This window comes from Argiope bruennichi, chromosome X1, assembly GCF_947563725.1.
Source record: "Argiope bruennichi chromosome X1, qqArgBrue1.1, whole genome shotgun sequence".
NCBI lineage: Eukaryota > Metazoa > Arthropoda > Arachnida > Araneae > Araneidae > Argiope > Argiope bruennichi.
Window position 1 is genome coordinate 47,113,751 of NC_079162.1, and position 13,294 is coordinate 47,127,044.

The window sequence follows — 13,294 nt, forward strand, 5'->3', positions numbered from 1 at the left end:
ACTTCTCAAATAGTTCTAGTGTAATTATAATTGTATTTTGTAGTAATTAATGTTGTTTAGAAATTGACTAACTTTTTCAAATACAATTTTTTTTTTCCTTTAAATTTAGGTTCTTCTGGTTCTGATGAACCACCACCAAAAGTAAGTTTATCCCTTTTATTGCTCTAATTTATTCCCATATATATTTTTTTAGATTTAAAATTAAATTTTTTTCTAACAGCCTTCTCGACTACCAGTTGATCGTTTCAGTACAAGTTCACCCCCAACAGTAAATAATAATCTAGTCCATTCAGCATTTCACTTGGGTCATACAGAAAGACTTTATATGGAATCAAATGAAGAGCCTTCAAACATGCCTTCGTGGAAATCAGCTAATTCTGTAAATATGGTAAGTTTATGCCACTTTATTTTGAAAAATGAAGTGAAATGTTTTAAGTGGAAAAATAAAGTGTGCTAATGAATTTTAAACTAAGCATTTTTACATTTATTCCAATTATCTTCTTTTATTAAAAAATTTTAGGCAATCTTGGAAGTTTTGATTTTTTTTTAAATATAATTTGTATGATTTATGAAGGTTATTGATTGTAACCATTGCCATCTTGATTTTTTCGGAGGACATTTCTACAATGTTTTAGCGTTTGAAAGGGGTGTCTTCTAACCCTTCACTACCACTGGGACTATGCCTTTAAGCCCTGAGTGAGGAGAAAATATAATTTTTTTTTTTTTTTTAATGTTGGAGGTTTTATTTTAAAAATTTGAAAAATTAAACTTTGCTAATATTTTTTGTTTCTATTTTCATGCCAAAAAATTATTTCTTTAAATAAAGTTTATTCTTTCTAAATTAAAAAAAATATCTATGAATGAATCAATAACAAAACATATAAGACCATATCAAATAGTTTTAGTTATTATTATTTTTTTTTTTTTACTTCAAAAGTCCGTTTTTTAAAATCCTCGCAAATTTAAAATATTTTTAGGATTGAGTTTGGTTTAAGAAAATAATTCATTTAGATTATTAAATGTAATTTGATTTGTTAATTAATTTGATTAATTAATAATTAAGAAACAAATCAAAATGCATCATTTTATGTAACATAAGAAACTGAACCATCTAGTATTTTGTCTTATTGAAAAATTTATGGCAACTTATGCCAACATGCATAACTTCATTCAAAGATTGTGGTGGTAACATTATAAGCCAGTTAACAACTTCCGGAGAAGAGTGTACACTTTTGTCTAGTGGCTTTGTTACTCGGCTACGAACCCTAACGTTGCGAGTTCGAACCCCAACCCGCACAAGATTAATGAAATTGGTGGTATGCGTACTTTTCATGGTCCCATATAGGCTTAATAGAATTAAAGGGGAATCTAAAATATAGTAGTACACATCATCGAAGCATTTATCGAGAAAAAAAATTTCATTTGATTAAAATATTGAAAGCAGATTTGATTATTTAGAAACTGGTCAATTATATAACAAGAAAAAAAGTGGTGAAGATTGGGGGAAACAATAAAGAAAGCATTCCATTATCATCTGTTGTTCCAGAGTCCCCTAGTTGTATTCCTGGTTATCTTATTTTTTCTTTATCCTTTTAACGTCATCCAAAATTGAAGAAAGTTACCATTTTGGCTAGCTGGAGGGGGGGGGGAGCATAAAAATGATGGTTCTCATTTTATGTTTTTAACTTATTGATAATGATATACAGAGTTGACTGCAGAAAGCATACTTTTACTGTGAAATAATAATTTTTTCTTGAAATATTCATTTATAAGCAAATTTTATAATTGCGAGTGTATTGTACAGCTTTTATACCATTTTTGTCTATGAAGAAATAAACATTGTATTAATTTCTTTAATCTTTCAGTTAGAAAATAATGGATGTATAAGGTACATATATAATGTTCAAATGCATTACTTGTTATTTATACTGTTATTTATCTATTTGTTATTTATCAAATTCAAAATCGGTAATATTTAATCACTTCACGAGTAACATGCTCATCTTTTTATTGAAACTTTTGCATATGAGTTATAGCATAATGTTAATGTAGTATTTTTCTTATACCAAAAGTGTTCAAAACATTCACTATTAAAACCTTCAGAAGAAATGTTAGACATAGTTCGGAAACTGCAGTGGAGTATAACTTATAAAGTTGCATAGTTACTTCAAATATAATTAACATTCTGATTGTCATTATCCAATTTCTTTCTGGCATGTATTTATATCGGAAATATATCAAAACTACAATACTTAAATAAATAAATAATATTTAATTTTAAATAAAATATTGAAAGTTAATTTGCACTTTATTTAGTTAATATGGTAATAGAGGCAATAAAACAGCGATAAAATATTGATAAATATCGGATGAAAAATTTGCTAATTTTAAGTGTTTATGCACTACAGCATTCAGTTGGTATAAACTACATTTACTGTTCTTTACTTTTATTTAAATATAGATGTGCGAAGTAATAGATCTTGAACTCTTATTTAAAAATATTCAAGTTTTGAAACTCGCCCTCTTTACTGATTTCATGTAACTGAAGCACCAACGGAATAATTTTAATTTTCAAAATCGTCTAGTAGAATTTGAAATAAAGTATTAAAATCAAACATGAATGAGTGAAATTCTTTCAGTCTGGTCTGAAAGCAATGTTTGTATATGTGCTATTATTGTTTTTATATTTTATACATTAGATAATAAAAATGTGAACTATGAGAGGTTTTTTAAATTTTTTTTAACCTTCAAAATGTTTAGGATTGCAATAAAGATGTAAATGAAGGGAAACTGGAAAAGAAAATTTTGGAGATGAAACTTCAACAGCAACAGCGCGAGTCAGAAGAAGATTCTAAATGGTTGGCTGAAAAAGAAAGCCTTTTTACACCTATTGCAGTAAGAATTTTTATATATTTTATTTAATTTTTAATAGGCTTAACATGCTACAGACTTGGATGTGGGATTTCTGTTGTGGCATTCTATATTAATGTCTTTAGATTTCGTTCAAGGAAATTAAGGATCTTTATAATGTTTTTTCAGTCCATGATGCTGAGTACTTTTCTAATGTTGGGAAGAATTTCCTTAAACTGTTAATTAAAATTTTATTTAAAAAAATTTAATTATATAAGACAGAAGTGGTCTTTTATTATTTAGTTTTATTTTATATGAACTGTTTAGTGCATAGAAATTAAATAAAAAGGGAGCAACATATATAAACTGATTAATAATATATTTTTTATTCGTTTTTTGCTATCGCTTCAAAATGTATTACTTTTCAATATGGTTTAAAATATTAATTACTCACCTTTGCTAAGTAATCTGTTTATCCATACTATTGGTACAGGCGAACGGACCAGTTGATGAAATCATTTTAGATGTTTTGCTTCTTAAAATGATATTTGGCTCTATAGTTAAAACCATATGTTGTCAGCCTGGCCTGCTGCTCTTAATAATTTGTTTTGTGGTATGAGCCTTTTTCCGAATCGATTTTTGAAACCCTCTCAAATAAAATTTATCTGCTTGTATTCTTGCTCTGGCCTACAGTATTTAGAGATTCATTCTTTGGTTTATTTTTTGTAAAGTTTTTTTTAAATAAATCAGCCCAGTATTTTTGTAGGCTAACATTTCCTTACTTTAAAAAAAAAAAAAAAACCTTCTCCCATTAAATAATAAACATTTATGTAACTTATTAGTTATCTAAAGTTCTTTCATTAAAAACAAACTATTTTTTATTCTCCATTAATTTTGTAGTAAAACGCTTTTCTCTTTTAATCTGTTCAGAAATTCTATCTAAAATTATCGCTTCCTCTTTTACTTAATTCGCCAACATCGCAAAAACTATCGAATAAGCTGAAAATATAGTCTATGAACCAATGTTTAATTTATTCACAGAATTGCTTTTGTACGAAAAAAAATTTAATTTATCATTATGTTAATATTTTAACTACTGTATATGAACAATTATTTGTTTTTCATAGCATTCCAAGAAAAGACTTTCCTGCTCTGATCGCTCGTATTCAGACAGTGACTGTGCTGAAACAGGAGGAATACCTAGAGCCCTAAATGCAAATTCTGCTAGCTCAAGTAATTGTTTTGATGTTTTCCGTTTTCATCCAAATTGTTTTATTCAGTATAACTAAGAGAATAACACAAATGTAGAAAAAAAAAATACTTTGATTTTACTGTTGATAAAGGATTATTATATTATTTCCGTGCTAATCTCAAGAATGAAATCCGTTTTACACAAAAGAATATTTTCACAGAAAAGTCTCATATTTGGGGAGAAATAAATCAATATATTTTGACATTATTTTAACACATCAAAAACACATGCTTTACATTTATATTGTAGTGTTTGGTGTACCGTAATCATGAATTGAAGGTTAAATGAGTTAATGAAAGGGACCAATCCTTGTATCAATTTCTCGTTTTCTTAAAACTTTTTTTTTATCTCTGGTGAATGTAGCCGGAATCGTTTCTTTTCCATTTCCACCAGGACTGGACTATCCTGCTGATTTTCCTCTCTTCTTTGTATTTCATTTCCATTATGTTTTAGTGAAAACTTTTATCTTACTCTTTAGTGATTTGCACCTAGATTTTCAGAGAAATATTCTTGGTACCTACAAAGGGAAAAAAAAAAAAAAAAAAAAAAAAAAAAAATGAAATTTTAAGTTGAAATTTAGTAGCATCTTTTATATCGGAGATTAATAATTCGTGTCTCTTGCATATTCAAAAAAGTAAGTTTCTATTAATGTGAAAGAAAGATTTCCAGGTTTTTCCTTTGTTTCCATATTGACTTAAAATTTCCAGCCTTATCTATTTTCTTCTGTCTCGTCTTACAAATACCTTCCTTCATGTGGTGCTTTACTTTGAATGCTCTTTTATATGTAAGAACATTAACAAACTGTTTTACAATGCCTAATTTTACAAAAGGCGATGAAAGTAAAACTTCTTTGGAGTTAATTAAACTTCCCTTTTGAATATTTTTGATTTCAAGTTAAATTCTTCCATTTTGTTCCTTTATTTAATTCTCTTTTCTATTGGAAATTTCTCATTTGGAAAGAAAATCGTGAATTTTGTACAACTAACTTTGAAGAACATAGATATCACTTTCAAGTCATTGCAAGCTGTTTATAAATACAAATCTTTATTGAGTAATTTTTTAAGGTTTTTGTTGTGCACATTTAAACAGATTAAAAAAGAATTTATGGGGTTGTAGGAAGATGGTGGAAGAAGGAGAGGATAACAATATACCATTAAAGTGATAATTCGGTTTTAACTTCTTTTGACTCTATCTTTTTTAGTTTTTAAAAGATAGTTTTCCTGTTTAAATGTTAATTGTTTTTGAATAGAATTTACATATAGCAACTTATTATTTAATATTTAAAGATATGTTCATGTACAGTATATTGCTCTTAAATATTCAAAATTCTTATTATTAGGCATATGATATGCTGTAGAACTGTACACGGAGTTTTTTTTTTTTTTTAACTATTTTTTTTTCGGCAATCACCATAAAAAGACTAACAATTAGTTACTGTTATTAAATTTTTTGTTGTACACCATTATGATATGAATCTGTATACATTTTATATTAATTGTTTTTATTGTTTGTAAATGTTATAGTAATAATTTAGCAAGTATTTGCAATTTTTTTCCCTTCCTGTTAGCAGAGAATTAATATTAAAAAAATTTGTATTGTGAAGTGCTATTATTTTGTTTGTTAAATGTTTAAACTTAATATTTTGTCAAAGCAAAAGTACTACCTTTACTAATTGCCTCTCTGACAAAGAGTTGCATATATTCGAAAACCATTCAGTTTTATTGAAAAGTATTGAGAATGCCAATGATAGTTCACTTTTATTGAAAAATATTGAGAATGGCAATGGTAATTATAAATCGCTTTCTAAGTTTATGGGAAAATTCCAAAAGAGCTTTAGATATTTTATAGCGTCGTTGAAAAAATCACTAAATCTAGTAAAAATACATGCATCGGGGATTGAAGTGAAAGATTATAAAATGAGGGGGTAGGAAGAATTGGTTTAATGAATATTTTTATGTCATGATTTTGAGATTAAATCTTATTCTTTAATAATATGCAAGAGTAATACTTGTGAGGAATTTGGATTATCTTAGGAGAAATGCAGTTTTATCTTTCGTTACACTACATGAAACTATTTTGAACATTGTAATTCTCTAATAAAATGCATGCATTTGTTTTCTCAAAATCTTTTCTTCATAATTTTAATATTAATATTTGGTACTTTTAAACATCGAACATTTTATCTATTAAGTTAATACATAATTTATTTTCTTTCAGAAAATTCGCCATCTAATGAATCTAATGGTTTCTTAGAGAATTCTCAAATATCATCAAATGTTAGTATAACATTTTAATATTATTTTAAATACAATCTCATGCATAGTTTTCTAAAAATTTGTGGATATTATTAGTAAAACTGTTATATTAATAAATATATATACCAATAGGTTCCCACGGCAGAATTAGATCGCACTGGAGATACTGTTTATGAAAATACTACTAATGTTGTTAAAGCAGTAATGAGCTTGTCTCAAGGTGTCCAACAAGGAAGAGTAGATGATTATTTAGAACTTGTGAAGGTATTTTATTATTTGATGTTATTTTCAAGAAAGTAATTTATATGCAATTGTTTCATGTGCTGGCATTACTTATATGGATTAATTGATATAATATATTGATTGCAGTTTAATTTCTTTACAGCAAGTTGGTGTTCATTTACGTAATTTACTGGCTGCTGTTGATGTAATAGTTTCAGATTTTCCTCTATGGTCACGTAGAGAAGTGAGTATTTTGTGAACTTGGGATTGAGTAAATTTTAATATGTCTCATGTAATTCGAAATTTGCATTGGCTATAATCATGAATAGATTTACGGCGAGGAAAATTTTGCATCTTTTAAGACTTTATGTATTAGTTTTTGTTATTATACATCCAAATTCACCATAAGATGCATGAATATTTAATATTTGATTTTCCATCTTTAAGAGGTATTTTCTTCTAATAGTATTATTATTTTGAATGCTATTAACGAAAACGTATAATTCTTTTTTATTTTCGAATTATAAATGCTGTATATTACTAGTAAAAAGCTAACGTTTCTGTTGTCTATACTTCGTTTCAACTCTATTTTAAACAACTATAGCTGAAAATTATAAGAAGCTGTAGAATGTTTCTATTTAACATGTTTATATCCTTATAATCGTAAGCATCCTGTGCGCAATAAATGTTATCAAAATAAAAATTCTGTAAAATGGATTTAATAAAGAATAGTTTTATAGAAAAAGTTGAAAATGGGCAAAGGTATTTGAAAATTATATTAATTCATTAATTTTCAGCGATTAATTTTGATTTTCTACAAAAAAAAAAGCGAACATTTTGCAATAAATTTCCATATCTAACAGGAACTGATTATAAAATAAAGAAATCGTTTTATATCATCTTGGAAAAGTAAGGGAGTCGGTAATAAATTATATACATATATATATTCAGCATCTTTAATGAAAATTCTGATGGACTATAACTATTCTTATATTAAGAATAGTTCAGTATTATTTTTTAAATTATGAAGATAGTGGAGCTGTAATAAAGATATCGAAATTAAGTTTTCAGAAATGAACCCAAGTAATGTAAATGTTTTTAAAAAAACATAAATTCACTGTATTACAAAGTTTTAGAATTAGCTATGTATATCATGCTTTGGTGTTTTAGTATATATATATATATAAAGTTGTAATAAACGTATATCAAGTTTTAGCTTTCGAATCTTTGGCTTTTTTTAGATGTGACAATCTTGTTCTGCTTATAAATTCAACTTAATTTATTTTTTATTCATGTATAAAATTTAAATTTCATTCCTCTAAAATGTATTCATTTTCTTCCGATTCTACTACTGTGATGTAAATTAACTTACATTGGGTTTTATTTTTAATAGGTACAAATGGCACATAAGGTACTAAGTAAAGATATGGCTTCATTAGTTGAGTCCATGCAGCAAGCTCTGAAGTATGCCAAAACCACCCTTGATGGGGAATATCGTAAAGGAATGCTTTCTGCTGCACATGTTCTAGCCATGGATGCAAAACATTTGCTTGATGCTGTCGACTCTGTAAAAATTCGTTTGATGGCGACTAATGAACAGAATTCAGATAAAAAACTTTCACAATCTCTTAAAAAGCAGTCTTCTAATCCTACTTCAAGACCTTTAAGTTGTGTAGCTTTTCCAAGCTCTGCTTTATCTAATGCATCTCAGTCCTCAGGTCAAGGTACTCAATCAAGACAACCGAGTAGTTTTTTATCTTTTGAATCAACTGATGATTCTAGGTTATCGCTTTCATCCAAAGTATTTGCTGATGATACTAATGACAGTGGTTATGATATAACATAAAATTAAAAATGCTTTTTAGTAATTAACTATTCCATATTATTTTAGATTTGTTTTTATTTCATAGTATTAACATTCATCTTGTACAGATTCATTAACCGACTATGGAACAATAATTTTCATTCATTGATTCATCATGTATTGAAATTGAATTTCCTCATCATTAAAAGACATTTGAATAGTTTCATTGCTTCTATTGTTGAAGTGTGTATTTTTAAGTTTGAATAATTTCTTGATGCTTAGCTAATATAAAAAATTGTATTTAACTGTATAAATTTTGAGATTTTAAACTTCCATTGAAATATAAAATCTTCCCATAGCATCAGTGTTATTTGTTTCAATCAATGAATTTGAGTTTTTTATGACTTGAGTATTAGTTTGTGATTTTTTCCCCCCTAAGGTTGTGAGTTGAATCTTGTTATTTCACTGAAAAAGTTTGATGCTTATTTGTGAAAAAAAATATATATATTCTTAAGCAATAAAACATAAATGAATTGCATTTTGATATTGTTGCTTGGAATAAAATATGGGTCACAGATTAACTTCCAGATTAGATTTTTAAAAAATTTCCCTGTTATTGAATATATGTTTGCTGTCATTGCAATGCTAACCTATTATAGTTACTGAATTGAGAATTTAACTTTCTAAATGTTCCAGAAGAAAAGTGTGAAGAAAATCTATGCTTACCTCGTTTTCGTCTATAAATGAAATTTACATATTAATTGGAAAGTATTTCTTTAGAAGAAAGTAGGCATGTTTAATGGAATTATTATATAAATATATATCCTACAATTTAATCAATAGTTATATATAAATAATTTTGAATTTTTTAATTTAAAATAAGAGTCGATAGTTTTTGTTCTGAAGTTGAACATTTTAATGTATTTCAAATTGTAAAATTATTAATTGTAATTTGATTAAAAAACTCCACATAAATCATAATTTTTTTAGATAATATGCTACAGTTTTGTAAACTTCCTTCTGTGTTAATTGGAATTGGGTGGCAGGAATTCGGTTTCGGAGCTAAATGATCGCAGATTCATCACCCAATTCCACTGAACTGGAACATTTATGTCTGGTTAAATCCGGTATAGTATATGAAGCGTCAAGGAATAGAGAAGGGGAGGGGGGTGAATGCAGAATACAGGTACGTTACGTGCGCCATCCTTTCGAACCACGATTTAGAGACATAGCATTCATTCTTAATACCCTTATGTAGTTTCAAAATGGACTGTTAATAAAATGAAATCATTTCATCTTTAAGTTAGACTTTTTACATTCCCTTCGATTTATTGTTTGAAATTTTCTAGATATCCTTTTCGAAGAAAATAAATCATGTTTTCATTTAGCTCATTTGGATTTTTATTCAAATGTTTTAGATGTAATTATTCATGTGTGTAGTATGTTCTGCAAGAGTGTTAACATTGAACTTGATATCTTTCATGATAAATTTCGTGTTATTTTACCGCCTTGGTTTTATTTTTGAAGTCGGTCCTCTTATTTATCATTTGTGTACAACAGTATAGATGATGCAATTGGTTAAATGAAATATGATTGAGTGGTTTCATTTTTTGTATAGAAATTTCAATGTATTGTTTTGTTGTACATTGTGTCATTTAACTTTCTTGAAATGCTTAACTTTTTAAACAAAATCGATTATAGTGTATTTATAATATACTTAGCTTTCATACAGATGTTCATTTTGGGATAGAATGACATATGAATAATTTGATATGAAATGAATAACTTATATACCAGATTTCTGCTTAAAAATAGTGATTTTATAATGCTTTCTTTGTTGAAATAATGCTGAAAAAATAGTAATGTCGTTTTATTAGATGTTTTAGTTTTTATTCTCATTTTTTCCTTTTAATATTGAAGTTAAGAAAACTGGAGTATTTGTCGAAATATTTTACTGAACTGTTTTTTCCTTTCATTTATTCAGTGTTCAAGTGAAAAGAAATCACCTTGTTGTTATTAAATATTGAATGGTAAAGTAGAAGATATACCTGCCTTTTACTTATGTTTAGATAAGATCAAAAAGGTGTCTCTCGTACCATTTTGTTCAGTTGGATTTAAAGGTACTTTTGAAAATATTTTTTACATTGCTCCAGATACATTTGTGGACCAATTTCGTATTTCATAAAATATTTAAACGAAATTGTTCACCAATGAATTAAATTTCATGTCTTTCTGAAAATGAATAGTTATTTATTGGCTGAATGCTTGTAATTTAAGAAAACAAAACAGCGTCTGGAAATCGATGATTATTTTTCCTTAAAGATTTAAATGTTTTCAATTTTTTAGCTACTGTCTTGTTTAAACTTTATTTATTTGACTTCGTTTAATGCTGAAATTTGCATTGTGTTGTTTTACACAAATAGAATAGTTACCAATTAGAATCATGTAGTATATTGCATATCTACTTAGCAGATGGATATTTACAAGATATGTGGTATTCTTAAATATTGGTTATGTAAAATTACTTTCGGCATCGTTGAAACTGTTTTATGCTTACAAAAACTAATTTTCATATGGTTAAGGTATTGGATTAAGACATTTTGCAAAACCGTTTCCAAGATCTTTGCTATTTGAAGAATATGTGCAACTTTTAAAAAAATCTTCCTCAAATATTTGCATTATTTCTGAAAAGCTTGCCATTGTCAATATTTGCTCTAGTCAATATATCACTTATTCTTATGTAGATTTCATGAGTTTTTGAAACTGTCGGCATCATTCGAATTCCAGCAATACGAGCCAAAACTTTCTCTTATCCTATGTAAAAATGAGTTGTGAAAAATAAATCTGTCATTATCCATGTAAAAGGAAAATCGCTATTTTTAATTTTCTGACCCACACCTTCCCAAAGTAATAAATGTCTGATGTTTTAAATACTGTACTATTCATTACGTTGATGTATTTATATTATAAATGTACATGTAATTAAAACTTACTTTCCTCTGTAGTATAAATTTACTTATCTCCTTTGGTGCTAACTCAATGCTACCCTTAAAATGTATGCTCATCTCAGATTAATTTAGAAATTATTTATACATTTTCCTATATAGAATATTTTTCTAATTCTCAAAGTTACTTTATTTTTATACAAAATAATTAAGTCTTTTTAATTATTGAAAACAAAATTTTAATGCAATTTTTTTTTTCTATTATAATTATCTGCTATGCACAGGAATTGTAAATCTGGCTTTAATAAACTTCATTTTTGCTGTAATTAAAATTTTAAGTTATTTAAAATTAATAATTTTATGTGTTTTTATTTATTAGCTTTAACCATCAGTTTTTATGTTTAAAAGTTATTTTGGTTATAATTCTGGTATTTTCTAAAACGCTAAATTGAATTTTGTTGCTAAAAATATAACCTTTAAGTTTAAATCTTTTTAAATTGAAACAAACGTACAAGATATTATAAATTTTTAAAAAATTCCATTTTATAAAAAAAATTATATATATTTTCGAAGTATTGCTGCAGACTTTTTTAATGAATGAACTTTTAGAATTATCTTCCAATGCTTGCGTCATTGACTTTATTGGATTTTCATGAAGTTTATTAAATATTTACAATTTCTGCATATAAAGTGCCATTTTACAAGAGAATCTTGTCTTCCTCAAAGTTATTGATATCAATGTGTTTGTAACAGTGCAATATTTGATATATTTTGGTATTGCAGTTATTTCAGTGCTGTAAAACTAATGATATGGTTTTGCTTCACAGAATTACTATTTTCGTAAGCATTTAATTAATAAATGTTTGTTATGAATACTTGAATGAAATTATAGAGAAATAATGAAGGATTATTATTTTTTCTGTATAAACTGTGCCTTAAAAGTGCTAGTTATAATAAAGAGGTAAATAATATTTGTTAAATCTGTTATTACTATATTAAATTAGATAATTATAATTTTTTATGTTCGAAGCATTGAAAAGTTTTTTTAAATATCTTTAATTGCTATGCTCAAAAACAGTTAATAAAATATCTTTACTCACCTCTTTCTTATTTGTTTGTTATACAGGTTTGTACTTGCACATTCTTGTATTTGCGAACTAAAATTAGAAAGAGAGTAAAATGTTTTAATCATGTATAATAAAGTTTGATACTTTGTAATTTTAAAGAAATATGACAATTAGATAACAATTTAATGATTAATATGATAAAGATTGAGATATTTCTATTTGTTCTTAAAATGGATTTTCATCTACATTGTTGATCAAAAATTGGCAATCAAAATTCACAAAATTCAAGTAGATTAGAAATTAAACTGTACGACTACATTTTTGAGCTTGGTACAAAATTGAGATACAGATAGCTTTTCTTTTCATAAGTATAGTATGAAAAATGTATTGTTTTCTTCATTGTGCTTCACAAATTTGCTCAACATTTTTTTCTACATTTCAGAAGATTTTTAACTTGTTGCTTTTTGTTTATTATGTGTTGTCTTCTATAGACTCTCTTACTTATATTTTTATTAAAACTCTCTTTTTCCTTATTTGCTTCGTCAATGTGTGACACGCCCTAATAAAAATGATTTGTAACTAACTTTTAAAAACGTTATGTAGTTTATTCTCTGAAAGTTTTAATAAAATGTTATGTGATAATGATGTGAAAGTAAAACTGCAAAGATGCCTTTTGTGCCTGATGTAATGACGTAATCTTGAATCTGCCTCATTTATTGAAAAAATCTAGTCGGGACTTTTTTTCTCTGCTTAGGTTACAAATTGTATTTTGAATAGTTGTACATTATTTTTTTTAAAAAATGCTCTAATGTTCATAATTCTTGTTAAATGGCTGTTTGCCACTGTATTCACATATTTTGTATGTCTTTTCGGAGTAGATTAAATTTTTAGTCGAAATT

General features: G+C 26.6%; 1 protein-coding gene across 6 annotated transcripts in view; it reads left to right on the forward strand.

Annotated features, from left to right (window-relative positions):
- Window positions 1-13,294, forward strand: part of LOC129958259 (focal adhesion kinase 1-like) — a 104,693-nt gene extending 91,399 nt beyond the window's left edge. For all 6 annotated transcript variants that reach the window (XM_056070575.1, XM_056070578.1, XM_056070576.1 and 3 more), the window contains 8 exons: window positions 110-141; window positions 221-388; window positions 2,761-2,895; window positions 3,978-4,083; window positions 6,320-6,378; window positions 6,490-6,621; window positions 6,743-6,823; window positions 7,973-13,294. In XM_056070575.1, coding sequence (XP_055926550.1) covers window positions 110-141; window positions 221-388; window positions 2,761-2,895; window positions 3,978-4,083; window positions 6,320-6,378; window positions 6,490-6,621; window positions 6,743-6,823; window positions 7,973-8,425 — 1,166 coding nt within the window. In that variant the 3' untranslated portion in view covers window positions 8,426-13,294. The remainder of the gene's footprint in view (window positions 1-109; window positions 142-220; window positions 389-2,760; window positions 2,896-3,977; window positions 4,084-6,319; window positions 6,379-6,489; window positions 6,622-6,742; window positions 6,824-7,972) is intronic.